Genomic DNA, 27,864 nt, shown 5'->3' with positions numbered 1-27,864 from the left:
CAAGACTCCCATCTCCTCCCTTCTGCCCTTGCCCTTGTCCCCTCCTAGTGCCAGCAAGCTCTGACAGCCACTCCTTTCCCCTGCCTGCTGGTGGCCAGGTGCTCCGTCCCTCCTCCTCCCCAGGGCCCTGCTCCCTGCCCTCCCGGGCCGCCGGGGCAGCCAGGACGGCACCCAGGGAGCTGCCCATGGACAGGGCCCCTCAGAGGCAGCGCCGAGCCTCGCAGGGTAAGAGCTCCAGCCCCGCAGGCAGGGGACAGGGTGGCGGGAGCTCCCGAGGACAGGAGGACAGGAGGAAGGCAGGGGGAGGGAGCCAGCTGGCTCGGAGAGGACTGGGAGGACAAGTCTTGCTAGAGGAGAAGCCAGGGGAGCTGCCAGAAGCGGGGAAGGAACCTTGTCAGAGGGAAGAGCTGGCAGGAGAGGCGGGCAAGAAGGGGCGGAGCGGACTGCGCCTGGAGGAGGGGACAGTCGCTTGCCTCTGCTGGACGCTGCTGCAGGGCTCTGTGGCCATCCCTCAGAACGGAGGAGCCTGACGGTTCCTCTGGAAGGGCCCTCTTTCTGCAGAGTGGGGCCTGGGCACCTGGCCCGGGGGCAGGGGGCGGTAGCAGGGGTGGGCTGGGCCCAGACCCTCCAATTGTGAGGCCAAGGGAGCAGGAGCCCAGTGAGTGAGAGTCGCCCACTCTGGGCCCCTGGCACAGGGAATGCCACCTTCTGGCCAGTCCGCAGGGCAGCACCCAGGCCGGCCTCCAGGTGCAGAGCCCATGGCCTGAGAGGCAGCACAGCAGAGAGGGCCACTGGGTGTGGAGGGGCGGGGTGGGGGTGTAAGTGGAGGGGCCAGGGGAGGCCACTCTGGGCAGTGACACCCCCCACACACACACACACAGCGCAAGGGGAGAGTGCATGTGTGTGCATATGTGTGAGTCAGACTATGTGACTGTGGGTGTGTCTGAGTGTGTGTCTGAGTGAGTGTGAAAGTGAGAGTGTGTGTGTGTGTGTGTGTGTGTCCGAGTGAGTGTATGTACGAGAATGAAAGGATGTGGGAGTGTGTGTTTGTGTGTGGGAGTGAGCATGGATGTGTGGGAGTGTGCGGATGTGTATGTGTGAGTGTGGAAAAGTGTGCTTATGAGTGTGGGAGAGTAAAGGAGTGTATGAGTGTGTGTTTGTGGAGGTGTGTGTGTGTGTGTGTATGTATGGGTATGTTTAATAGTGTGGGAAAGTGTGTGTGTATGAGTGTGAGTGTGTGTACGAGTGCGTACATAGGTGCACGTAAGAGTGTGGGGAAGACCATATGAGTATGGGTGTGTCTTAGTGTGAGTGTGATTGTTGAGGAGTGTATGAGAGTGTGTCCGCGTTTGAGAGTGTGTTGATGTGTTTGAATGTGTGTGAGTATAAGTTTGTGGGGCTGTGAGCGTCTGGGTGTGAGAGTGTGGTTGTATGGGAGTGTGTGATTGTGTATGGGTGTGTGTGTGTGTGAGTGTGCAGGTGTATGTGAGTGGCTGTGAGTGTGTGGGGGTGTATGATGTGATTGCGTAAGTGCCAAGTTGCAGGCGTGTGGTTATGATGGTGTGGGTGGGTGTGAGTATGTGAGTGGGTGTGAGTGTGTAGGTTGGATGTGTGTGGTTGTGTGGGTGGGTGTGAGTGAATGTGATTGTGAATGTGAATGTGCCGGTGTGTGGATGAGTGTGTGGATGTGTGTGTGTGTGTGTGTGTGTGTGTGTGCGCGTGGGCCCTGCCCCATGCCTGCCCACCTGCTCGGCACAGCTCTCCCCTCTCTGCGGGCTCCCTGCAGGGTGGGGGTGTCTCTGTGCAGCTGCGCCCCCTCCTCTTCCTTAGATGTCCCCTGCCGACCTCCCCCCACACACACTCACACACACGTGCACATGTACACACATACCCCACACACATACATACACACACACATGCACGCACACACACGCACGCACGCACACGCAGAGCTCTCTGGAGCCTGAGACTGCAGAAGTTCCCGGGAACAGCAGGTCAGGCTGGGTCCCTGCAGGGCACAGTTCACAGAAAGCGCTGCTGCTCCCCAGACAGTGACACAGTGACTCACGCCAGTTGGGAATCACAGGCATGGTGGCTGGGCGCTGGGCAGAGCAGAGGCTGCACGCCATGGGCATGGGGATGGGGGTCAGTGGCTGGGGCCGCCTCTCCCCCCGCCCCCACCTCCAGGCTCTGCTGGGGAGGGGTGGGCTGCCACTCGGGTGCTCCTGGCTGGCAGGGCAGCCCTTGGCCCTGACCTTCTCTTCTCTACAGAGCTGCTGGCCGCAAAGAAGACCCACACCTGTGAGTCGGGAGTGTGGGGGGACGAGGGTGGGCGCACAGGGGAAAGCTCAGAGGGGCAGAGCAGCCCCTGGGGGAGAACAGGAAGAAAGGGGCGGGCCGGAGAGAGAAGACGGCGGGGAGGGGTTTTGCCTCGCACACAGCCGACCCAGGTTCAAGCCCTGTCATCCCATGTGGTCCCCCGAGCCCACCAGGACCGATCCCCGAGCAGAGCCGGGGTAAGCCCTGAGCATCTCTGAGTGTACCCAACACACAGCAACAAAAAAAAAAAGAGTGGTGGGGGAGAAGGGCAAGGAAACCCCAGAGTGGAGGAATGCGGAGAGAGACGGAGGATGAGCGCAGCACCCCCTAGAGAAGCCAGAGACGTGAACCAGAGGGTCAGTGAGGGTGGGAGGCAGGGGTGGAGAGAGCAGCGCGGAGGGAAAGCCCGCAGACTGCTGGGCACGGGGGAGGGAGGGGGTGGGGTGGCCTCAGGGAGCCTGGCCCAGGCTTTGTGGTTCTTCTGTGTGGTTGACGCAGCCCGAGGTGTGAACAGCCCTGTGGCCAGCTGGACCGGGAGAGCGGAGCCCTGTCTGAGCAGGGGTCTCCACTCACGGGGACGTGCGCTGGCCAGAGTGCTAGGCGCTGCCCCCGCACCCCCAGGAGAGCTGCGGCCTTGAGGAAAAGAGGCCAGAGCTCTGAAAGGGCTTCCCAGGGGCTTAGGGAAGCCACTCGCCCCCGTGCAGTTCAACTGTGAGGGAGCCGATCCCCAGAAACAGAAGCCAAGCTGTTCCTAGCTGTTCCTTCCTGGCTGTCCGCACCAACAACCCACCGGCCGCCCGGCTGGCCACTCTGGAGAGAGGGCCCCAAATGGCCACGCAGATGCCTCTGTTCTTTTTTTTTTTTTTGGTCTTTGCTTGCTTGTTTGGGGGTCACGCCTGGCACTGTGCCAGGCTGCCTCCTTGCTCTGCTCGGGAATCACTCCTGGGGTGCTCAGGGCTGGCAGGGTCCGCAGCATGCCTGGCTCGAGTCCTCCACGCTGAGTTTCAGCTTGGGCCCACCACCCCAGGAGCAAGAAGGGCAGAAGCAGAGCCCCCTCCTTCCGGGCAGGGGGCCAGCCGAGAGGCCGCAGCCCCCGGGGTGGGGTGCTGTGCTCAGCACAATCCTGCCTGTTGTCTCTCTGACCTCCCCCCCAGCCACAGGCCCCGCGGAAATGCTGAGCGCGGCCCTGGAGAAAAGCGGGTCAGGGAGCGAGGTGCAGTGGGAGGGACCCTGGGACCTCCTGTGGGTGGGGGGAGCAGGGGGACTTTTGGGGCAGCCCAGGGAGCCCTCCGGGGCAGGGTGGCCTGAAATGGACTGCCCTCAGCAGCACCCCCGGCACAGCCAAGGAGCTCTAGAGAGGGGCCGGAGGGAGAGAGAGGACAGGTACTGAGGTGCTTGCCTCGCTCGCATCCGGCACCGGGTCCGAGCCCCACCGGCAGTGATCCGGAGTGCAGAGCCAGGAGTGAGCCCTGAGCATTCTGGCGTGCCCCCTCCCAAAAAACCAAAACCAAAACCAAAACCAAACCAAACAAAGGAGCTCTAGGAAGAAACTCCTGGGCTGGCTGAGCAGACTCGAATCCCAGAAGACCCCCCCCCAGCCCTCACGTGAGATCTGGGGGGCCAAAGTGCCCCGGCTGGCGTCCCGCTTCAGCCTTACTCCAGCTGTGTGGCCCTGGGGCAAGTTCCTGAACCTCTCTGTGCCTCGCTTGCCCCCTCTGAGACGCAGCGAGGAACAGTCCTTACCCAGCAGTGCTTCGTGGGCATCAGAATACACTAAGGCCATTTTAACGTGTAGCGGTGTGATGGCCACTCATGTCATATTGGCCGTTCGCAGTCCTGGGGCACTTCCTGGGTGGGTCCTGCTGTGTCTGATGCGAGCTCACGCCCAGGACTCGGGCTGTGTTTGTGGGACGTGGGTGCAGGGGGCCTGTGGCCCGTTGGCACCCGTGGGCCTGGCAGTCCTGGGAACGCACCCCACGATCCTCTCTGGAAACATCTGGGCTCTGGCCCGCCGAGGCCCGTGCTAGAGTCCGGGTGACAAGGGAGGGAGGAGCCGCCCCAGGCTCCCGCGAAGGCCACTCCTGCGCCCCAGCCAGAACTCCCCTGGCGGGTGCAAACAGCTTCGAAGGCCTGTGCTGTCACATGTGGTTTTGGAATTTTCCAACGCCCCCCTGTGACGAGCGGCCCAGCCCCTCACCCTCTGCCCAAGCCACGATTGGCCACTTGGGGCGCCTGTCATCCTGTCGCTGCACCCCAGGGGGTGGAGTTGGGGGGTGTCACTGGGACACCTGTGGAGGGCAGCACTTAAACCCCCTGCCCAGAGGACTGGGGAGCGCAAGGTGCACGCTGGGGACTGGGACGCCACAGAGAGGCTCAGCCTGCCCACGGCCACTGCCACCCGCACCCATCCCTGGACCAGCCGCCGTTGACAAGGACAGGGAGCAGCCGAGCCTGGCTCAGTCATGAGAAGTAAGTGACGGGCAGCTGGGGGCCTGGTGGCCCCGGGCCCCGTGGAGAGGCAGGAGGTCTCGGGACCGAGGGAGCGAAGATGAGAGCCCTTCCGGGTCAAAGGGAAGGTCAGCCAGGGGGCCGCGGGGTCCCACCCCCGCTTGGGATCAGCCTTGGGATCAGCGAGCTAGCGAGGGAGCTTCCTGTCCTGGGCTCTGAGCGGGTGCGGGCCCCGGGACCCTCTCGCCTCCCCAGTCCACAGAGAGAGGCTGAGGCTGGGGATGGACTGAATGCAGCCTCCCGGGCCAGTGGCCCTCAGCCCTCGGGAGTCGCCTGCCTCCTGCCTCCGCCCTGCCAGACGGGGGCTGGGAGAGGCCAGGGGAGCTGCCGGGCCCGGAAGCAGAAGGACACGGAGACTGGCTTGGCCCACCAGGCAGAGGGGACAGAACCCAGCACTTGGCCTCCATGCTTCCTGGCAAAGGCAGAGACCAGTGGAATCCATGGGATGCCACGTGTGTGCGTGTGTGTGTGTGTGTGTGTGTGTGTGTGTGTGTGTGTGTGTGTGTGTGTAGTGATTCCCCTGTCCCCTCACCCATTCCATGAGGGAAGTCAGGCACCAAAGAAGGGGACAGGGAACCTCTAGCATCAGTCCCCCCTCGGTTCAGCCAACAGCTGGTGGGCAGGTGTCTGGGGTCCCCGCACCTGAGCCCAGCGAGCGGCCAGAGCACCCCTGGGCGTCTGCGAGGGAAGCCAGAGGATCTTGGGCTGAAGAGGAAAAGGGAAGCTGCAGGCCCCTGTGGCCTGAGGTGTCCCAGCCCCAGCCTGGGGCCTTCCCACAGGCCACAGAAAGGAGGCCATAGAGGGCCCTGGAAAGACCCACCAGGTTCTGGTCACCCGGTCACTATCGCCTCCGGGACCCCATCAGAGTTGGGTCCCTTGCCCTGCAGAACCACAGGCGAATTGAAAGTGAAAACCAGCTCTAAAGGCTCCCGATTCCATGAGTCCAGGACCCAGGAGGGAACCCCAGTTCCTGCCAGGGTCCCCGACAGGCAAGGAAGCTCAGCTCGCCCGGGGGACAGATCTGGACGGTCCATCCACGGCAGGTCTGGACGGGGCTGGAGGAGCCCAGAGCTCAAGGCCGCCAGCCCTCAAGGCCTCAGCTGCCTCTCCCGACCTCCCTCCCGGGGCTTCTGGCCGACAGGCCTTCTAGAAACAGCCAACGGGCCGGGGAGGCCGTAACTGTGGGTGTGGCAGAGCCTGGCGACAGAGTGGAGGCCTGCTGCCAGCCCAGGGGACACCGAGGGCTCCAGCCGAACGTCCACCCCCAGCCACGATTCTTCCTGGCCAGCAGAGATGCCAGGGCAGCCTATGGGCATGGGCCCACGTTGTTTGCTGCATCCTGCTGCTCTGCCTCCCGGTGAGGACACAACATGGCAAACCCCCTGCCCAAGGCTGGGGTCACCCAGAGTCCCTGGGAACCAGCCCCAGAAACCAAGGCCCACTCACAGGCACAGCCCGGGAGCCGCGCCCTGGCAAGGGCAGGAGGAGAGAGAGCGAGAGGAATGTGGGGGGCGGAGGCCAACTCAGGCCCAGAGCACTGTGAAGGCCCCCAGCAGAACCGGGGTGCAGAGAGGGGGCGCAGGGAGGCAGACGGGAGGGCTCGGCAGGGGCTCACGGCGATGGAGGTTTGGAAGGTGGGCATAGCTCCCCACCTTGGGGTGCTCGAGCGACAGAAGCTCCCACTGCCAGGCTGACTCAGCAGCTGCCAGCAAAGAAGGCCAGGGCAGGGCCGCTGGGCACCGGGGCTGGCATGGCACTGGACAGGGAGGCGGGGGGCGGAGGGCACAGACATCGGGGTTGTACCAGGGCCCGCACTTCCTCCCACCCCGTTCCTCCTCGCCCCTCCCCTGCACCTCTCCTCCCCCAGGGGGACCCCCAACACCCCCTCCTTGTGCCATTCGAAGCACCCCTCTCTGGTCCCCTCCCCTGAGCTGTGCCCTGGCCCAAACGGGGAGCCCAGACTTGCCCCTCTGAACACCCTCCTGGGCACGGGGGCCCTGGCAGTGCCCCTTTTCTGAGTGCGGACCTCCAGGATTCGCGTGGGCATGATGAACTCGGAAAGGAGAGGGGTCTGCTTCCGAGACCTGAGGGGGACAGAGGGCTGGGGGGGACCCAGGGCCAGACTGGCCCGGGGAACAGACGCCCGCTGCAAGCCGCAAGCCGCAGCTGGCAGGCTGAGTCTCTGACTTTCAGGGGTTCACCCCTCACGCCTCCTCCCATGATTCATCTCCTGTCCCTTCTGGGCTGTTTTCACCCAATTTTGTTGTTCCCTTCCCTCTGAAGCCCCAGACTGCGGGGGTGGCGGGAGCGTCGGGCAGTGTAGGTGACTGGCTTTCTTGGGTGCCTTTCAAGCCCAAGCCTCCCGCGCCCACCTGAGTTTAACTCCTCTTTTTCTCAGCCCTGGGCTCTGAGTGTCTCAGCAAAAAACAGCGGCCCGCTCTGGAAGGGGGGCCCCCAGGCCGACAGGGCTTCTCCCCGGCCCTCAGGTCCCTGCCCGCTGCCCTGGGCGGGCAGCCCACTGTGGTCTCCAGGTTTGCAGAAGCTGCGGGAACAGGAGCTGAGGAAGGAGGGAGGCGGGGGACAGGCAGGGACACCGGGACCCCCGGCCAGGCTGTGGTCTCTGTGGGGGGAAGGACTGAGACTTGGAGCTGTGGTGAGGGGCCCCGAGCTAAGAAAAGAGACACATGTCTCGCTGCCTCCCTCCCCTCCTGGGGACCAGGCTGTGGCCCCAGGATGGCCTGGTCCCTTCCCGGGGACCTTAGAAACCTGATGCTGACTCCAGAGGTGGGTCCCCAGGGACCGCCTCTCCCATCTCTGCACTCGGCCTGCGTGATTCCAGGGTGCCCCCGAATCCCCTCCCTAGGAAAGGGCCCCCCACTTTATGTTTCTCTGTTCCTGCCTCCACTCTCTGCCATGCATCTGTTTTGTTACGTTCAGGAGCTGCACCTGGCAGTGCTGAGGGCTGACTCCTGGCTCTGTGCTCAGGGATCACTTCTGGAGGGCTCAGGGACCACACAGGAAGAGCTCCGGTCAGTCACATGCCAGGCCAGTGTCCTCCCACTGCCCCAGGCCCCCAGACTCTCCTTGCAGCTGCATTTGGGTTTTTGTTTTGTTTTTTTTTTTTTTTTTGGGTCACACCCGGCAATGCACAGGGGTTCCTCCTGGCTCTGCGCTCAGGAATTACCCCTGGCGGTGCTCAGGGGACCATACGGGACCATATGGGAATTGAACCCGGGTCGGCCGCGTGCAAGACAAACGCCCTACCCGCTGTGCTATCGCTCCAGCCCCTGCAGCTGCATTTGGACAGCTCTGCCATACAGGGGCCGAACTCAGCAGAGAAGGAAGGGCATCGGCCCTCGGGCTCTGGAGACGGTTGTTCCAGGGGCAGGCGGGTAGCCCTGGCCGAGTAACCTTGGTCACCACACTGCTTGTCCTGCCTGGCTCTGTCAGCTCCCCTGCCACATGCCGGCCACGCTCAGAGAGCACTTCCTCTCGAGGCTCCGAATGGAGCCAACTCTGGGGAGAGAACTCCGAGCCCCTAGGAGCGCCCTGGAGAGAGGGCAGGAAGAAGGCGAGGTGGAGCTGAGGGGAAGTGAGGGCTCCTCTGTCAGGAACCCACCTCACTGGTGCAGGGGGGTGAAGAGACACACACCCCCACCCCCCCGGAGTTGCTCTACCACTTCCGCTCTGTGGCATAGGGCACCTGGACGGGGCCCAGGGCTGCCTTCCTAAGGTGGCCCGGGGCCAAGCCTGGAGGCATTCACAGAACACTATCAATGAATCTCACAGCTGCAGCATGCCACAGGACCCCACGTGCGCACACACACACACACACACACACACACACACACACACACACACACACACTCCTCTCTACCGCATTTCCCCACATAGGAAAGCCTTCCTGGCATGCCTTCCTGGCATGCCGGGCAGAGAGAAGGATGAGCAGGGGAGTGTGGAGGCCCCTCCAGCCCCCAGGAGGAGCAACAGGCACTCCTGGAAGTGCCCCTGGGCCTGCTCTGATGTCCCTCACGGGGGAGATCCCAAGAGGGCCTGGCTGCGAGGACCGGGGGCAGAGCCAACCTGGTCTTGGCCGTTTCGAGAGACGGCCGTGCTCCGTGCTCCAGGCTGTCCTCTCTCCTTGAGGAAGCAGCTGGGACCAGAGTCTCCTCCAGCCACCCCAGGGCTGGGAGGGACAGTCACAAGAGCGAGAGCAAGGCTGTCTCTGTCCCCAGCAGGTGAGGTGAGGGTGGGAGCCCCAGAGGCTGTCTCGCCCAGGGCTTCCTGACATTTGCTTGGTGCGAGTTCCTGGCACCGCAGGCCCGAGGCTGCTGGGTTCCTGGCAGGCCCGACTCCAGGGCCACATTTGAGTAATCCTGCGATTACTCAGCTCCTCCTCCCCACCCCGGTTCCCACCAGCCACTGCCTCCAGGTCCCAGGAGCCTTCTAAGCGGAAGACTGCCTCCCTCGGCCCGGCCACCACCGCGCTTTCAGCTGCTGCCGCCACCTCACCCTTCCCGTTCCCTGCCCCGCCCCTCCCCCCGCCCCAAGTCGTGAGCCAGCTTGCCAGAACTTTCTCTTTGAGGTTCTGGGTAGAGGGCAGAGAAGGAGGTACAGATGGCAGGGGAGGACAGGAGGGTTTGAAGGTCCCGACACAGCTAGGTGCGACCTGTGGCCAGGCCAGGAAGGGACCTGTTGCCGAGAATATCCTTGGCTGCCGGGTGACACCTGTCTGTTTTCTCCTGGTCCTCAGCCCTCTTGGTTCCGCTGACTCAGAAGCTGGGTTCAATCCCCAACACCCCTTGCGACGCCCTGAGCCAGCCAGGTGTGTCGTTAGGGGTAAGCCCAGAGCATACCGGGTGTGACCCCCGAACCCAGGCAGAGCATAAACCCGGAGGTTGAACGCTCTGGCCTCCAGCCTGCAGCCCCCGGATGGCCCGAGGGCACTGTCTCCTGATGCTTCTCTGGCTTCAGGGGCCAGGGAGGCGTGGGCCGAGGCCTGGGTCCAGTGCACCGATGTCAGGCCCTTGCGGAGGCCACCACGGGGGCCCCGAGTCAGGAGGGAGGGGTTGGGCCGGTGTGTGGACGTGTGCACGCACGCGGATGTGGCCCTCCGAGATGGGAAGAGGCGGGAGGAGCCTGTGGTTGCTGCTGGCCGGAGTCTGGGTTCCCGCTGTGGCTTGGCCTAGTCTCCCTTCCCTGGCTTCTTTCCTGGGGGGTGACCCAGGTTGGTTTCTCCCTTCTCTGTTCCACGGGAAGAGAGGCCACCCAGGGCTGGAGGGGGAGAAGGAGGGAGAGAGAGTCCGAAGAGTCCCAGCGCTCCCACTGACGTTCCCGGGCAGCGAGGAGTGAGTGGCCTCACCCCTCCCGCCCCAGGCGGACACAGGCCAGGATGCTCCTGGGCAAGCATCGCTGTGGACAGGCCACGCTGCCTTCACGCCCCCGACGCCACTGGCAAGAACACAGAGGCCTGAAGAGCACGGGACCAGACCCACAGCACAGCAGGGAGGGTCTTGCTCCCACACGCCCGACACAGGCCCAGTTCCAGGCGCCCCATATGGTCTCCCGAGCCCACGAGACGTGATCCCTGAGTGCAGAGTCGGGAGGAAGTCATGGGCACCCCCAGGTGTGCCCCCAAATCAAAAGATACAAAGGCTGAGATGGCGCAGGGTGTCCCTCCCAGCACGCTCTGTCCCTCCCCTGGAGCCCAGAGACCCTGGGTTTTTGCTTCCCTGCCAGACTTTCTTCTCTTCCTTTCTTCCCCATTTACAAGCAGACTCTGAGAAGCTCTGGGAGTCCATCCTGCAGGCCGGTAGGACAGAGTCTGACGGGGGCTTCCGGGGAGCGGCTAATCAGCTCGGAAGGAACCCAGGCAGCCTGAGGGGTGACGGTTTCAAGACAGAGAACTGAGGGAGCAGTGGGCAAGGAAGGCTATGCAGAACCCCTGTGAGACCAGGGTTCGAGCCCGGGGCTGAGGGCGGCTTGCAGGAGAGAGACCTGCCCACACAGGCCGCTGCTGCTTTCTCTGGCACGGGGAGCGGGGAGGGGGGTCGGGGGCCTCCTCTCCTACTGAAGCCACTCAGAGCCTCAGAGGGGCAGAGACGAGATGGCTACACATCCTGACAGAAGCCAGAGACGGCCTTGGGCCTCCAGAATCGGGAAAACGGGGACAGGTTCCCGGGGAGGGAACCTGAAAGGAACCCACTAACATCAGCTCTGGGGCTCCCGTTCAGGCGCCAGCGTGAGGCGCTGGTCCCTAGCGTTGGCACCCGGGGCTGGGCTTGTGGTCACCCACACCCACACTGGCACGCACCCACCACCCACACCACTGCGTCACACAGACCCCCTCTCTGGCAGCTGGCAGCTCCCTGGCACCCCACTCCCCAGCCCTGTCCCGGCTCCTGCCCGGTCTCTCTACACCCTGCCCCGGGCCCTGGTCTCTGCTTCCGGCCCTCCCCATGGCCACCTGCTGGGGGTCCACAGCTTCCCACTGGGCCCCCGAAGTCAGTGGAGGGTGGGGGAGGGGCAGAGGAAGCCCAGCGGGAAGCAGGTGTGTGAAGAAAGGGGCTCCCCGAGACTGCAGCTTTTCAAGTTGAAGGACTGAGCAGGTGGGTTCCTGCAGCTGCCTGGGCAGTCGCGCCCCCTCCCCCCAACCCCTCAAGGAAATGGCCCCCACGCCCCCTTAGCCGAGCCACACTGGGCACTTGCCACCTCTCACCGTGAGAGACAGAACCAGCAACAGGGCAGGGCGTGTCCTGCACCTGCACACCGGGGGCACCGGGCAGGGCCCCGAGCCACAGACCTGACTCCTGCTCCTGCTGTCTTCCAGCCCAAATCGAAGTGATTCCGTGCAAAATCTGCGGAGACAAGTCGTCTGGGATCCACTACGGGGTTATCACCTGTGAAGGGTGCAAGGTACGCTCTGTGTGGATGGATGCACCCACATGCACACACGTGTGAAGTCGGGGCTGCCACGGTCTGGGCTCTGAAGGCCTCGAACCCATGTGGTGTGTGTGTGTGTGTGTGTGTGTGTGTGTGTGTGTGTGTGTGTGTGTTGCTGAGTGTGTGCGTTGCTGGGCGTGGTTGCTATCACATCATGGTGAAACCAGGAGCTCTGACAAGGCTGGCCAAGGGGCAGGTGGAGGGGCCTCAGCCTGGCTCGGGGCAGTGAGTGTCCCTGCCCCCAGGGCTTCTTCCGCCGGAGCCAGCACTGCAACGTGGCCTACGCCTGCACGCGCCAGCAGAACTGCCCGATCGACCGCACCAGCCGCAACCGCTGCCAGCACTGCCGCCTGCAGAAATGCCTGGCGCTGGGCATGTCCCGGGACGGTGAGGCCACGCCAGGCCATGCAGCTACTCGCTCTGACAGCCTCGCTCGCGGGGTGGGGGTGGGCTCTCTGGACTCTGCCCGCCTGTCTCTCCCTGTGACCCCTGCGGAGCGAGGCTGGCCCTGGAGGATGGGGAGACTCGCGGCCTCCCCTGCCCCCACGCTCACTCCGTGACCCCCCTCCCCACCACAGGGGGGGCGGCACTGGGAAGGCATGAGGGGAGCCGGAATGGCCCGTCAGCACTTTTCAGTGCCCAAAAATAACAGAGTGAAAGGAAACACGCAGGGGCTGTGCCCCCACACCTGGGGGGGGTGGGGCGGGGAGGGAAAAGGCAGGAAAGAGCAGAAGAGGATGTTCAGGGCCGTGGTGGAGCAGGGCTGGGCTGTGGTGAGTATCTAGGTCACCAGGGAGCCAGCAGGCCTGACCACAGGGAGCCCATGTGCTCCGCGTCCCTCTTCCTCCGGCCGTCCCAGGCAGCCCAGGTGACCCCAATACCTCTGGGGGCTCCCTACCAGCCCAACCCCGCCCCGGCTGGTTCCCTCTGTGCACGGAGGCTTTGCTGGGGGTACGAGAATGAGAAAGGGGAGGGGTCTGCAGCCAAGGTCCCCCTGGGTCCCTGGGGGCAGGGCTGATGACTCACTGTCCCCCCTGCCTGCCCCGTGTCCCCTACCCCTCTGGCAGCCGTCAAGTTCGGCCGCATGTCCAAGAAGCAAAGGGACAGTCTACACGCCGAGGTGCAGAAGCAGCTCCAGCAGCAGCAAGTGACCAAAGCGCCGGCCACCCCTGGCCAGGGGGACGCCCCAGTGGTGCCCTGCGCCCTGGAGGGCGCCCCCCACGGCCAGCCACGCCTGGGCTGCTCCCCTGACCTGCCCGAGGCCTCTGCCTGTCCCCCGGGCCTCCTGCGAGCACCAGGCCCCGGAGCCCCCTACACGCACTGCCTGGTCAAGGCGGGGCTGGGCGGAGTCCCCTTCCAGCTGGAGTCCAGCCCGGAGCGTGGCAAGGCCGAGGCCAGGGAGGGCCCGTACGGGGCGGCCGGCCAGCTGCCCTTCGAGGTGCCCGGGCAGCCCGGCCGCGCCCCCGAGACCTGCTGCAGTGGCCCAGAGGCGCCCTACGCGTCGCTGACCGAGATCGGTGAGTGGGGGGCGCGCGGAGGGGCCGGGGCCGGCCGAGCCCATGGGGTGGACAGGTGCGTGGCGGGGGCCACAGGGGCGGGTGGCCTCGCGGGACCTTGCCCTGCTGTCCGTCCCCCGCGCAGAGCACCTGGTGCAGAACGTCTGCAAGTCCTACCGGGACACATGCCAGCTGCGCCTGGAGGACCTGCTGCGCCAGCGGCCCAACCTCTTCTCCAGGGAGGAGGTGGCCGGGTACCAGAGGCAGGTGAGGGAGAGGGGGCCCAGGAGGACCAGCTGCGCCCCCAGGCGGGCAGGAGCAGGGACGCAGGGAGGCAGGGTCCGCGGCCACTTCGGAGTCCAGACTGGGGGGCGACTTGGTCCTAGAGGGGCATAGGAGCATCCTCCGCCTCCCCCAACCCTTGTTCCGGAGTCCTCCTCCTCCTCCTGTCCCTCCTCCCCAACCCGTGTCCTCCTCCATCTCCTTCTCCCCTCCCCTCCTCCCTTCTACTTCTCCGCTCCTCCTCCTGCTCCCGTCCTCCTCCTATTCCTCCCCTCGACCTTCCTCATTCAGCTTTCCCTACCTACCTTCCCTTCTTCTCCTCCTGCCTCTTCTTCCCTCACCTCCTCCCCCTTCTCCTCTTCCCCCTCCTCCTTCAGCTCCTCTTCCCCTTCCTCCAGGCGCTGTGCTAAATTGTGCTGAATGTTTTACTTCAATCATCCTTCACCCTTAGGACAAGTGCCCTGATTGCTTCTAATTCTCCTGAGCAGAAACACGGAGCTGGGTGGTCCACGGGCTCCCGGCGTCTGTCTTTTGGCCCGACGTGCTCCCACAAAGGCACGCTTGGCTTTGACCCTTTCCACCTGTAGGCTGGGGAGACTTCTTGGCAAGGATGGGGGACTGGTGGAAAGCACTTCACCGAAGCACAAACTTTTTTTTTTTTTTTACCACACCGGGCTGTGCTCAGGGTTTGCTCCTGGCTCTGTGCTCAAGGATCACTCCTGGCAGGGCTCAGGGGATCATATGGGATGGAACCTGGATGGACCATGTGCAAGGCAAACGTCCTACCTGCTGTCCTGTGTCTCTGGCCCCAGATGCAAACATTTTGAGGACAGAGTGACCCTCAGATGAGTTTCATTCTCCAGCACTCTGCCCCCACATACCAAACAGCTCACTTAGCACCAGCCACTGGTGAGTGCTCAGTTAGGTACGAGCAGATGTCAGGAGCTGAAGTTGACTGTGCATTTGCACTAAAATCTGATGAGAGAGAGAGAGAGAGAGAGAGAGAGAGAGAGAGAGAGAGAGAGAGAACATGTTTTGCATGTCAAGGCCCAGGCCCAGGTTCAATTCCTGGTACTCTAGTCCCTCGAGCACTGCTAGGAGTGATCACTGAGCACTGGCGTGGGAGTAAGCTTGCCTTAAGTGCACCCAACTCGGGTTTGATCCCTGGGGTCCCATATGGTCTCCCGAGTGCTGGGGAGTAATTCCTGAGTACAGAGCCGGGGGTGATTCCTGGGCATCTCCAGGTGGGACCCCAAAACCACCAAAACAAACACAGGCCCAGGCCCCAGTCTGCCTGGCATCCGGCTTTGCCCTGAAGCTCAGCCCCGCGCTTGCTCCCGCAGTCCATGTGGGAGATGTGGGAACGTTGTGCCCACCGGCTCACGGAGGCCATCCAGTACGTGGTGGAGTTTGCCAAGAGGCTCGCGGGCTTCATGGAGCTCTGCCAGAACGACCAGATCGTGCTGCTCAAAGCAGGTGCCTGGTGGGCCGGAGGGTGAACGGGGCAGGGCTGAGCCACAGGGGGGAGCTGGCAGACCCCAGGACCCCACTGGCCACCTCCTTTCCCCTCCCCAGGAGCCATGGAAGTGGTGCTGGTGAGAATGAGCCGCGCCTACAACGCCGACAACCACACGGTCTTTTTTGAAGGCAAATACGGTGGCATGGAGCTGTTTCGAGCCTTGGGTGAGGGCTGGGGGTGAGAGAGGAGGCGTGAGCCCCTCCCAAGCACCCTCTGTCCAAGCGGAGCATCCCCAGACTGAGTCGGAGGGTGGGTGTCGGCCCCCTGCCGCCACTCAGCCCCTTCCTACTCCGTCAGGCTGCTGCGAGCTGGTCAGCTCCATATTTGACTTCTCGCAGTCCCTGAGCGCCATCCACTTCTCCGAGGATGAGATCGCCCTCTACACCGCGCTGGTTCTCATCAATGCCAGTGAGTGCCCGGGGGAAGGCCACGGGGAGCCAGGGAGGAGCTGGGGAATCGGGAGCAGCAGCTTGAGAGATTACTTTGAAGAAGGCCCAGAGAGGTAATGCGGGGACAAGGCATTTGTCTTATAAACAGCCAACCCAGATCCGATCGCTTCCACCCCGTACACGGCCCAAGAAGCCCTCCGGGACTGATCCCTGAGCACAGAGCCAGGAGTAAGCCCTGAGCACCACTGGGCGTGGCCTCCTAGCGCACATACCCAGGAGAGCACAATGAACCCCAGACACACGCCACACAACCAATACTGCTCTAAGATGGAACTAAACAGAGGTCCAGGAACCCCCGAGGAAGGGAAAAGGATGTGTGGACGCTGTGTGTGTTTGGGGGTGGGGGGTGGGAAGGGGACCTGCAGCTTGGGATTGAGAATATGACACAGGGTGCACGTCGGAAGCGTTCCCTAAGCTCGTCAGCCGGGCCCTGCGCCCACTCAGACGTCACCCTCCTGAGCCCTTTGCAGGCGGCTGCACAGGCTGTCCCGGCCGAGTGGGCACCGCCGCAGCCCATGAGAAGATCCAGAGAGGGTCCAAGCGACAGCACGCTAGTTAAGACACTGCATGCGCTCAAAACCAGTTCCATCCCGGACACGCCATACTGCCCCCTGAGCGCCTCGAGGAGTGATCTGAGTGCAGAGACAGGACTAAGCTGGAGCACCACCCAGCGCGGCCCAAAAGCAAACACACAAATTATAAGGTCCAAAGCTGGTCCTTAGCACCCCTGTCCCAGCTGCAAGTCCCGGACAGAGTCTGAATCTGCAGGTCCTGGGGACTGTCCTCTGGCTCTGTCTGAGCAGAAGCCTAAACATGTCCCTTGAACAATCAAAAGTGACTTCAGGCAAATCCAGGGGGCCTGACACGTGGTAGTCTCTGTGTTGGTGTCCTCAGCTGCAGAGAGCCCTGGGGCTGTATTCGGACACCTCCCTGAGGCCACTCCTGGAGGTTCCCCTGCGCTGCCAGGGACACCTGATTCTTTTCCCAGTCTTCTCCTTTGGGAAGGATTCCTCGTGTCTAGACCTGAATAGGCTGTGCAAAATACCAAGGTACCAGGGAGAGGGCAGGATGGACTTGAGGGATTGGAAGGGATGAGCCTTTTCCTCCTTCCCTACTTTGTGTACAGTCAATCAACTTCAAGATTCCCAAGAATCTGCTGCCACCAAACCAAGATACACACACACACACACACACACACACACACACACACACTCACACACACACACGCTTTTGGCAAAAGTTAATGTCCTCTTCCTTTCCTTCCTTCCTTCCTTCCTTCCTTCCTTCCTTCCTTCTTTTCTTCCTTCCTTCTTTCCTTCCTTCCTTCTTTTCTTCCTTCCTTCTTTCCTTCCTTCCTTCTTTCCTTCCTTCTTCTTTCCTTCCTTCCTTCCTTCTTTTCTTCCTTCCTTCTTTCCTTCCTTCCTTCTTTTCTTCCTTCCTTCTTTCCTTCCTTCTTCTTTCCTTCCTTCCTTCCTTCCTTCTTCTTTCCTTCCTTCCTTCCTTCTTTCCTTTCTTCCTTCCTTCTTTTCTTCCTTCCTTCTCTTCTTCCTTCCTTCTTTCCTTCCTTCTTCTTTCCTTCCTTCCTTCCTTCCTTCTTCTTTCCTTCCTTCCTTCCTTCTTTCCTTTCTTCCTTCCTTCTTTTCTTCCTTCCTTCTCTTCTTCCTTCCTTCTTTTCTTCCTTCCTTCTTTCCTTCCTTCGTTCTTTCCTTCCTTCTTCTTTCCTTCCTTCCTTCCTTCTTTCCTTCCTTCTTTCCTTTCTTCCTTCCTTCTTTTCTTCCTTCCTTCTTTCCTTCCTTCTTCTTGCCTTCCTTCCTTCCTTCTTTTCTTCCTTCCTTCCTTCTTTTCTTCCTTCCTTCTTTCCTTTCTTCCTTCCTTCCTTCTTTCCTTCCTTCCTTCCTTCTTTCCTTTCTTCCTTCCTTCCTTCCTTCCTTCCTTCCTTCTTTCCTTTCTTCCTTCCTTCCTTCTTTCCTTCCTTCTTTCCTTCCTTCCTTCCTTCCTTCCTTCCTTCCTTCCTTCCTTCCTTCCTCTGTTTCTCTCTTGGTTTGGGGGCCACACCCTGTAGTGCTCAGGGCTTACTCCTGGCTTCTGTGCCCAGGGATCACTCCTGGGAATGCTTAGAAGACCATATGTGGTGCCAGGGATAGAACCAAGATCTTGCTGTGTGCAAGGCAAGGGCCTTAACCCCTGTCTCATCTCTTTGGCCCCTGTCGTTCTTTCTCATTTCAAAATGATCCCAGACCGCCCAGGGCTCCAGGAGAAGAGCAAAGTGGAACAGCTACAGTACAACCTGGAGCTGGCCTTTCACCATCATCTCTGCAAGACGCATCGTCAGGGGATCCTGGCAAAGGTAGGTCCAGTGGCAGGGTGGGAGAGATCAGGTTCCCTGCCAGATCTGGGAACCCAGGGCTTGTGCCGTCTGGGGTCTGAGGGTGCCCGAGGAAGACTTTGTAGACCGTGCCGGCCAGCTTGCAACAGCAGTGGGAAGTGAGGGAACAATCAGTCATTTCCATGTGCATGGAGATGGAAATCGAGGGAGCCTGGAATTGGGCAGAACCTCCAGGGAGCGATTCAGTTTAATATAGCCAACGCTTACCAGGCACCTGCTAGCACCGACTGTGGGAATGGAAAGATACAGAGATGCAGTCCTTGCCCACACCAAGTTTTGTTTTGTCTTGTTTGAATCTGGTAGGAATGAGAGACTTGTGTTCCAATAACTCTATTACAGAGTGGGCTGTGTCATGCGATCTAATATTAATGCAATTAGCAAAGTGCTCTCGGGGCCCGGGAGCTGGCACAAAGGGCTGGAGCACGGACTCTGCGTGAGGGAGTCCTGAGTTCACTCTCCAGTAGGACAGGGTCCCCCAAGCTAACAAACAAGGGGTCTTCATAAACAGGCTCTGATCTTCAGGGCGACCCATGAGCAGGACAGACATCATGTCCCTGTAACTGCAAAGTAACTTAAATGCCTTGTCCAAGTTGATGTGATCCTGGCGTAATAATAAATGCAAGATTTAATCATAGTTGCACCGTATACCTGTGCCCAGAATATATAATATACAAACATGTGACACATCTTAGTGGACCTAACGAAGACATCGTTATCTCAGCACCCACATATGTATCTAACTCTGATTACAGATATTGGGGAAATATGACGAGCACATAGGGCGGGTTTTAAGAATAATTCGGAGGTAAGAGAAGTGGATCGCAAACATTTCCTAAATGTGGCCTTGGAAGCTGTGGCCCATGCCAGGTTCCTAGCAGTGACCTGGGGTGAGGCGGGCGTTCGGGGCTGAGGAACAGAGCGCAGGGCTGAAGTGGTGAAAATGTGGAGCAGAGCGAAGGGGCCGCTGGGCCGCAGCGTTAGCCAGCAGCAGGGTGAGCTCGAGGGCGCCGAGGAAAAGCCCAGGACAAGCTTGGAAATGAGGTCAGGCAGCAAACTAGAGAGGAATTTCAATGTCATATTAAAGAGTTAAGGCTTTATTTTTAAGCAACGACAAGCCCCAAAGGCCCAAGGAGTGATATCATAAGAGCTATTACACGAGGCAATTAAATTTGGTAGCAGGGTAAAGGAACCTTTTATGTAATCGTTCAAGCAGTGGGTTCTTGCTAGGTGTTCAGGATAGAGAAACTACTTAAACCTCCGTCTCCACCACAAAGAGCTGCAGGCCTGGCGAGACCCTAGGATTGACTTGGGAGAGCAGCTAGCCAGCCAACGTGGCTGGATGGACAGGTCTCACAATACCTCTCCTACCCTAGCGGGCAGTCCTCACCTGGACTCGTGGAGAGCCTCCCACTCCGGCCCGGCTTGTCTGTGCAGTCAGACCTGGGGTGTGGACCTCGGTCTTGATGCCCTCCCCCTACCCCCACCTCCTTCTCCCTCCTCTCCTTCCAAGCTCTCAGCCACATGGGCTGGCACTTCTGCCCTCTTTGGTACCTTCTGTTGCAGCTCTCTGGAAAGTTCTTCTCATTTGTCGCACTGGCTCTTCATTCTGGAGTGGGTTTTCCTGACCACCCAGAGGCAAAAGAAAAAAAACAAACAAAATACCCCGACCTCTCGATCCCTCACCTTGATTGATATTTTTTAAAACTTTCGGGCTGGAGAGATAGCACAGCGGGTCGGGCGTTTGCCTTGCACGCGGCTGACCCGGGTTCGATTCCCAGCATCCCATATGGTCCCCTGAGCACCGCCAGGAGTAACTCCTGAGTGCAGAGCCAGGAGTAACCCCTGTGCATCGCCGCGTGTGACCCAAAAAGAAAAAGAAAAAAACTTTCTCTGATAGAATCCGTTTTCTTTCCTGACTCCTCACTAGATTGGCAATGTATTCAATGTAGAGACTTGATCTTCTTCAACAGAGTCTATCACAGGGGCTCGCCAAATCGTAGATATTTATGGAATAAATGCAGAACTGAATGAATAAATGAATGCGAGACAGTAGCCCCAATTTCCAGTAATGCATGAGGAATGGTAAGAAGACACATTCAAGATGTGCCATCTTACCATTGGATAAGATTGGTGATACCAAGGATCGACCCAATGCTGCCCACTCCTCCCTGGTGACCCCTTGCCCTAGTCCAGGAGAAGTTCAGTGGTGGCTGGTCCTTTCATTCATTGGCTTGTTTTTTGCACCTCATCCAGAAGTACTCAGAGTTTACTCCTGGGATCACGGAGTTTACTCTGTGCTCAGGGATCACTCTTGACAGGCTTAAGGAACCATATGGGGTGATGTGGATTGAACTGGGGTCGGCCGAATGCAAGGTCAGCGCCCTACCCACTGTGCTATCTTTCCAGTTCAGGGCTGGTCCTTCTAAAGGAGTTTTCTTGGCTAGACCAGAAATGCCAAGAAGAGAATGAACAGTTCTATAGGTTTTCTCGTGTGAGGTGGGCCTGCCTGTCTCCTTTGGATCTCTCCGCATTTTTTCCATTCTTGCTTGACAGAGAGAAGGTGGGGTGGGTTTACTTGCAGTGGCAGATACTGAAGTTTGAAACTGTGTAGTTGAACATTTGCCGGGTGCCAAGTATTATGGTGGGGCGTGGGGAGGAGGAGCGAGAGAGAGAAACTAGGGAGGTAAAGCAACTGAATTGGGAATGTTTCCAAAAATGGAATTTAAGTGCTTCAACAAGGGAAGCCCCTTCGGGGAGGAAGGAGTTAAATAAATATTCCCAGAGGAGGAGGAGAGGCTAGAGTGATAGTACAGTGGGTAAGGCGTTTGCCTTGCATCTACTTGACCTGGCTTTGATCTCCATCATCCCATATGGGTCCCCCAAGCACCGCCAGGAGTAAGTTCTGAGTGCAGAGCTAGGAATAACCCTTGAGCAACTTGAGAACCATTGGGTATGAGTACCTCCCCCCGCCCAACACACACACCCAAAAGAAATTCCCAGAGGAGGTGACACTACAGGGAAGTCAGAATCAGGAAGCAAATACCACCTGCAAAGGTGCAGGGGTGAGAGGCAGAGCAGCAGCTCAGACGCCCGGTGATGGGCTCCAGTATAGACTCGCATCACCGGAGCTCTTGGGGTACGTGCGGGTGCACCCGAGAGCCGCAGAGACGTGGCTGGGGAAGGATTGTCTGCAGCAACTCCCATGCCTGGCTTCCCTGGCCCTGCAGGGGAGCCAGGCACGTTGGGAGCTGGGCGGTGGCCACGCATGCCCAGCCAGGACAGGAGGGTGGGAAGAGCGTGGAGGTGCCTCCTGACCGCCCCCTCCTGCCCACCACCTCCAGCTGCCACCCAAGGGGAGGCTCCGAAGCCTGTGCAGCCAGCACATGGAGAAGCTGCAAACCTTCCAGCATCTTCACCCCATCGTGGTCCAGGCGGCTTTTCCCCCGCTCTACAAGGAGCTCTTCAGCACTGAAAGCGACGCCTCGGACGGACTGGCCGAGTGACTGGGTGACCCGGACGGGGCCTCTGTCCCCTTCCCGCCAGCCTGCTGGCCCACCTCCCCGAACCGCCTCAGCCCTGCCCACCTCACCACACCCTGCCTGCTCCTTCCTCCCCTGGACACCCTGCAGAGGTCCCTGCCCACTGAGAGTGAGCCAAGGCCAGGCCTCGCTTCCTGCCCACAGCTGGGCCGGGCAGGGCCCAGAGCCAGAGCGTGGTGTGGAGCTCCAGCTGCTGCCTCAGGGCTGTCCCCCTTCTGTCCCCACAGCTGCAGCGGGAGCAAGGGGGGACTGAGGCGGACCAAGTGACCCTCAGGAGGGGGTCCAGGGAAGCCCCAAGGAACAGAACTCAGCTCTGGATTCTGCATTCTCAACTCTGAAGCTCAGAACTGGCCTTTGAAATACCTCATTGAATTTCCCTGCAAAGATTTGGTGGCGGGGGCGGGGCGGGGGACGAATGAAGCTCAGAGTCTGGCCTCAGAGTCTGGCACCCAGAAAGATCTAGAATACTGGGAATCTGGTTCACTGCATCTGCCTTCCCCTCCTCTGAGCTCAGCAAGGAGGTGACTGGGCACCTGGCCCATTTCCCAGCGTCTTATAGCCAAAAAGGAAAAAAAAAAAACTCAGAAAAGGAGGTTAAGGAGGGGTGAGGTGAGGGGCTGGGGATCATGTTTTTAACAAAATAGGGGCTATAATAAAAGGATTAAGTGACGGCCACAGACACACTGGACAGAGGAAAAACTCAGACCTCTTATGTGCACTTTAAAGATGGATTCAAGGGGCTAGAGCCATAATACAGCAGGAAGGGCTCTTGCCTTGCACATGGCCAACCCAGGTTCAATCCCCAGCCTCCCATATAGTCTCCTGAGCCCCTCCAGAAATGACCCCTGAGCTAGGGTAGGAGCGATAGTACAGCGGGTAGGGCCTTTGCCTTGCACGCCGCAGACCCGGGTTCAATCCTTGGCATCCCATATGGTTCCCCCAAGCTCTATCACCAGGAGTCATTCCTGAGTGCAGAATCAGGAGTAACCCCTGAGCATCGCTGGATGTGACCCAAAAAAGAAGAAAGAAAGAAAGAAAGAAAGAAAGAAAGAAAGAAAAGAAATGACCCCTGAGCACAGAGCCAGGAGTAAGACCTGGGCACTGCTGGTGTGACCAACAAAACAAAACAAAGATGGACTTGAAGAGTTACCCAGCCCAGACCCGGTCAGACACACAGACACATCCACGCAGGGCAGACAGCACCCGTGGAGGTGGATCTGTCACAACAGTCGTGTCTTCGTGGAAGTCACGGTTCACAGCATCCTTGGGGACTCCCGAAGGAACAGTCTAGGGTCTCCATCCACCAGTCTCTCACCAGGTGGGGGTCCTGGCCCTATTCCCTTGCCTGCAGTTCCAGCCAGGGGACCCCCAGGGGGGACAGAGGTGGCTGGACTTGTGCAGCAAAGCCTGCCCACCTCTCTCGGCTTACAAATCGCTGTGACCCCCCTTCCCAGAATTGACAGCCAGCCGCGACCAGGTGGGGGACCCAGGTCTAGCTGGGTAGATCTAAGCCCCCCAACTCCTGCCACTCTTTATAAAATCATTTCCAAGGCGAGCACTGTGCATTTGTGTGTGTGTGTGTGTGTGTGTGTGTGTGTGTGTTGGGGGGCGGGGAGGGGGTCCCTTGGGTGGGCGGGAGCCTTAACTAGGGCGCTGCGGGCTGCCGCCTGGATCCAGGAGACCCAGATCTCCCGCCCAGCGCCCAGCCCCTCCGCAGCAGCGGGCGCGCGCCGCAGCGCCCCAACCCTCCTCCTCCCCACCCAGGCGTCGGGAGCCGCCAACTCCGCTCCCGGGGCGCCTGCAGGGAGAACTTTGCCCACGGGCGGCCCCCGGGGGCACAGGCCGGCGGGAGGCTGCAGGGGACCACCCCGGGGTGCCCTCCCCGCCGGCCTCCCCCCACCACGCGCCGCCGCCCGCCGTCCCGGGGCCGCGTCTGCTGCAGCCTCCCGGCGCCTTTATTTATTTATTTTGCACCAACTGGGTTGCTGCAGACTCATTCTCGCCCGGTTTAAAAAGCCAGAGAGGAGGAAAGGGAGCGCCGGAGACATGCTCCCGGGCGCCGGGCTCTCCCGCGGTCTGGGCAGCCGTGGCCGTGGCCGTGGCCGCAGCGGCAGCGGCCCGGGCGCGCGGGTGGGCAGCGGCGGGGCGTGAGGCTCCGGGCGAGGCGCGGGGGCCCCCGGGGCCGCGGGAATGGGACAGGGGCCCCGGCCCGCACCCGCACCCGCGCAGCGCCCCGCTGGATGCCGCCCTCCGGCCCCTCGGGTAAGTGTCCCCCGCGCCGCGCCCCCAGCCCGGGCCCCGCAGGACGTGGAAGGGAAACTGAGCCGTCCCGGGCGGGCGTCCCCGCGGGAGACCCCCAGCTCCGGGCCCCGCAATCCCCCCCCCGCCTCTGGGGAGGGAGGGCCTCCTCCTGGGCGGCAGGGTGGACGTTCCAGAACCGGCCCCGCGAGCCCCCTCCCCACCTCCCCGCTTCTCGGACTGGCGCTCTGCAGGGCCCGCTGGACGCAGCATCGCCAGGGCACGCGCGCGCGCGCGGGAGGGAACAGTCCCTCTGACTTGCAGGGGGGAGGGGAGCGGGGCAGCCGGACCCCACACCCTTGCCCACCCACTAGAGGCAGGAAGAAGTGGTTCCGACCCCTGGGCTTCCTGCGAAGTGGCCGGTGGCCAGCCCTGTGGCGAGGACACTGGGGAGTGGCAAGGGAAGTTGGTAATTGCATGAGCTGCCTTTCTCCGCGGGAGAACAGCTGTGCGCGCCCACCCCTGGGACTCCCAAATCACATCCCCCAGCCCCAATCCCCAGCCCCAGCAAGTGCTAGGGACTAGAACTCCCAGGAGTGGAAAGGAGGCCACTGGGTGGTGAGGCCACTGGGCAATGGGAGCTACTGGGTGACGGGGCAGTCGAGTGACCGGGGGCCAGGTAACGGGGGCTGCTGTTGGGGGGCTGGGTGATGCGGGCTGGGTGACAGGGCAGCAGGGTGCCAAGGGGGCTGGGTGACGGGGGCAGCAGGGTGACAGGCTTTACTGAGCTTTTGCCGGACGCGAAGCCAGAAGGGCCAGCCGAGACTGCAGCAGAGGGAGTGGACTGTCAGGTAGACTTCGTGGAAAAGACAGCCAGAGAGTGAGGGACACTGGGATGCCCAGCCAGTCCCTGGATCGCTCTCAGCTTGCTGTGTCCCTGTTCGGTGGGGCCATTCCTCTTCTGGCCTCTGCGCTAGCTTCTCTCTTCCGTAGTGGCAGCATCGCGCCAGCTCTGCCCTTCTAGAAGGTGCAGAGTAGGAAGGAGGAAGGGAGAAGCCCCCTGCGCCTCCCAGCCTCTCTGATGCACCCCACGCAGAGGCGCACATAGAGATGGTCTAAAGTCCGAGTCCCCGGCAGTCACTGGCCACCTGCTCTCAGGGCACAGCTGTGTCTTCTCTCCAGGCACCCCTGGCTTCCCTGGGAGTCCCTGGGCACACCCTTGAGTAGACCCCGCACCCCCGCCACCTTGAAGGTCTGCAGTGGTCAGCAGGGCTCGTGCTCTCTAGCGTTGCCCACAAACCAGAAGTCCACTTCAGGTTGACAGGCCGTGCTCACCGCCTGCGTCAGGCTGAGGCCTCCCTGCCTCCCCCGGGGGGGTCTCCTGCCTCACACTCTGCCTGTGCCGGGGTGCAGGTAGCTGTACCCTAGGGGGTCAAGCTGTCCCTCAGACTCCCCCCGGGCTGGATGACAAGTCCCTCAAGGAAGGAGAGGGGAGCAGCCAGACCCCAGCGCCAGAGCCAAGAACTCGGCCGTTAAGGTGTCCCTCTCCCACTCCACAACAACACTGGGGGCTCCTGTGAAGGATATTCAAGTGCCCCTGGTGTCCCCTGCCCACAGGCACTGGCTGGACGCGGCCTGGCTGCCATCCGCGCTGGCTCTGGGAGGCTGAAGGGACGGAGGGACAGAGCTGAGCAGTGCAAGTGACCCAGCCCTGGGTGACCCCAGGATGTGATGCAGAGCCATCTGTAGATGATACGGGGACAGCAGCTACCAGGGAGAGCCACCTGATCTCACCGATGACACAGGGGGAAGCACCTACCAGAGAGGCTGAAGCCACTTCCCCCTGCCTCCTGCCTTGTTCCCCCAAAACTCCCCTCAGAAGTCAGGTCAGGCCGTGCCCGGCACGTACGTGGCCTGTTCTCCAGGCTTGGGTTGGGGAGGAGAGTAAAAGTTACCCAAGAAGGATCCCCCGAAGGGCGCAGGAAGAATCCCGGAATGCCAGAATTCCAGCTGGACAGTGCCGGCTCGGCCCGTCCCGGTCTGGTCCAGAGGGACCCTGGGGTCATCACCCTGTGAAGCCATTTTCCCTAAAGGACCTGTCCCCGTGTATTTCCAGGACGCAAGAAGGGATGGCAGCCGTCGCGGCCCTGAGGCTGGCCTGGCCCCCGTGGCCGCTGCTTCTGCTCCTCCTGGGGGCGCCCGGCAGTGGCGGCTGCCCGGCGCTCTGTGACTGCAGCTCCCAGCCCCGGGCGGTGCTCTGTGCCCATCGGCGCCTGGAGGCCGTCCCAGGGGGCCTCCCTCTGGACACTCAGCTCCTGGACCTCAGCGGGAACCGCCTGTGGGGCCTGCAGCGGGGCATGCTGTCTCGCCTGGGCCTGCTCCAAGAACTGGACCTCAGCTACAACCAGCTGTCCACTCTCGAGCCCGGGGCCTTCCACGGCCTGCAGAGCCTACTCAGCCTCAAGCTGCAGGGCAACCGGCTGCGCATCATGGCCCCCGGGGTCTTCGCTGGACTGTCCGCCCTCACGCTGCTGGATCTACGCCTCAACCAGATCGTCCTCTTCCTGGACGGGGCGTTCCGGGAGCTGGGCAGCCTCCAGCAGCTGGAGGTGGGCGACAACCACCTGGTGTTTGTGGCCCCGGGAGCCTTTGCAGGCCTGACCAGACTCAGCAGCCTGACCCTAGAGCGGTGTAACCTCAGCTCGGTCCCTGGCCTGGCCCTGGCGCGGCTGCCTGAGCTGGTGGCCCTCCGGCTGCGGGAGCTGGACATCTGGAGGCTGCCAGCGGGCGCCCTCCGGGGACTGGGCCAGCTAGAGGAACTGGAGATCCACCACTGGCCGTCTCTGGAGGTTCTGGAGCCGGGCAGCCTGATGGGCTTGAACCTCAGCATCCTGGCCATCACCCGCTGCAATCTGACCACTGTGCCCGTCCAGGCCCTGCACCACCTCAGCTTCCTCCGAGTGCTGGACCTGTCCCAGAACCCCATCTCGGCCATCCCCGCCCACAGCCTCAGTCCCCTGGTGCGCCTCCAGGAGCTGCGCCTGTCTGGCGCCAGCCTCACGTCCATCGCCGCGCACGCTTTCCACGGCCTCACGGCCTTCCACCTGCTGGACGTGGCGGACAACGCCTTGCAGACCCTGGAGGAAACGGCCTTCCCGTCTCCGGACAAGCTCGTCACGCTCAGGCTGTCTGGAAACCCCCTGACCTGTGACTGTCGCCTTCTCTGGCTACTCCGGCTGCGCCGGCGCCTGGACTTCGGCAAGTCCCCCCCTGCCTGTGCGGGGCCGCAGCACGTCCAGGGCAAGAGCCTGAGGGACTTTTCCGACATCCTGCCCCCAGGCCACTTCACCTGCCAACCGGCCCTGATCCGAAAGTCAGGGCCGCGGTGGGTGGCGGCCGAGGAGGGTAGCCAGGCCATCTTCTCCTGCTCGGGCGACGGAGACCCGGCTCCCACGGTGTCCTGGCGGCGACCACAGGGGGCCTGGCTGGGGCAGGCCGGGAGAGTGAGGGTCCTGGAGGACGGCACGCTGGAGATCCGCTCTGTGCAGCTGCGGGACCAGGGGGCCTATGTCTGCGTTGTAAGCAACATCGCTGGCAATGACTCTCTGAAGACCTGGCTGGAGGTCATCCCTGTCGAGCCAGCCAACGGCACACTCCTGGACCCCAACATCACTATGCCGGGGATCCCGGGACCCTTCTTCCTGGATGGCAGGGGTGTAGCCATGGTGCTGGCTGTTGGCTTCCTGCCCTTCCTCACCTCTGTCACCCTCTGCTTTGGCCTCATCGCCCTCTGGAGCAAGGGCAAAGGCCGGGTCAAACATCACGTGACCTTCGATTTTGTGGCACCTCGGCCCTCCGGGGATAAAAATGCTGGGAGCAATCGGGTCACTGCCAAGCTCTTCTGACCTTCCTTCCATGCTCAGAACCCGGCCGGACCAGCTTCAGATCTCAGGGCATGAGAAGCGAGTGCCGGGAGCAGAAGCTTGCCAGGCCACGCAAAGCTCTGGGACTCCTGCTTCATGCCCACCAGCGTGGCCGGTCCAGCCTGTGCTCGGGCCACCCACAAGAGTGGCACTGTGTCTCTTCTCTGCAGGCCCAGGAGCTCCAGAGTCTGCCCTGCCTGCGAGGCTGCAGACAGAACCAGTGACCCGTCGCTGACAGCCCCAGCTCCCAGGGGACCTCAGAT

At 61.5% G+C, this 27,864-nt stretch overlaps 2 protein-coding genes across 3 annotated transcripts; both read left to right on the top strand.

The window, feature by feature from the left end:
- The first annotated feature begins 138 nt into the window (after positions 1-138).
- Positions 139-22,961, top strand: RORC (RAR related orphan receptor C). Of its 2 annotated transcripts, XM_056113217.1 has the most exons (11): positions 139-225; positions 2,272-2,301; positions 11,657-11,742; positions 12,015-12,156; positions 12,837-13,286; positions 13,411-13,532; positions 14,891-15,023; positions 15,123-15,230; positions 15,364-15,474; positions 17,753-17,862; positions 21,243-22,961. In XM_056113217.1, exons 1-11 carry the CDS (start codon positions 186-188, stop codon positions 21,402-21,404), a joined length of 1,494 nt encoding a protein of 497 aa, XP_055969192.1. In that variant the 5' UTR covers positions 139-185; the 3' UTR covers positions 21,405-22,961. The 2 variants fall into 2 exon arrangements, with proteins under 2 accessions (XP_055969192.1, XP_055969680.1); XM_056113705.1 differs by lacking the exon at positions 2,272-2,301 and having other exon boundaries at positions 152-225.
- Positions 22,962-23,547: 586 nt separating this feature from the next.
- On the top strand, positions 23,548-27,626 carry LINGO4 (leucine rich repeat and Ig domain containing 4). The gene is made up of 2 exons (XM_056112231.1): positions 23,548-23,702; positions 25,795-27,626. Exon 2 carries the CDS (start codon positions 25,808-25,810, stop codon positions 27,581-27,583), a length of 1,776 nt encoding a protein of 591 aa, XP_055968206.1. The 5' UTR covers positions 23,548-23,702; positions 25,795-25,807; the 3' UTR covers positions 27,584-27,626.
- Positions 27,627-27,864: the final 238 nt, after the last annotated feature.

This window comes from Sorex fumeus, unplaced genomic scaffold (assembly GCF_029834395.1).
Source record: "Sorex fumeus unplaced genomic scaffold, SorFum_2.1 ptg000001l, whole genome shotgun sequence".
In the NCBI taxonomy this organism is placed as follows: domain Eukaryota; kingdom Metazoa; phylum Chordata; class Mammalia; order Eulipotyphla; family Soricidae; genus Sorex; species Sorex fumeus.
Note: the sequence above shows the minus strand (reverse complement) of the source record. Positions and strands in the feature narration are given on the sequence as shown.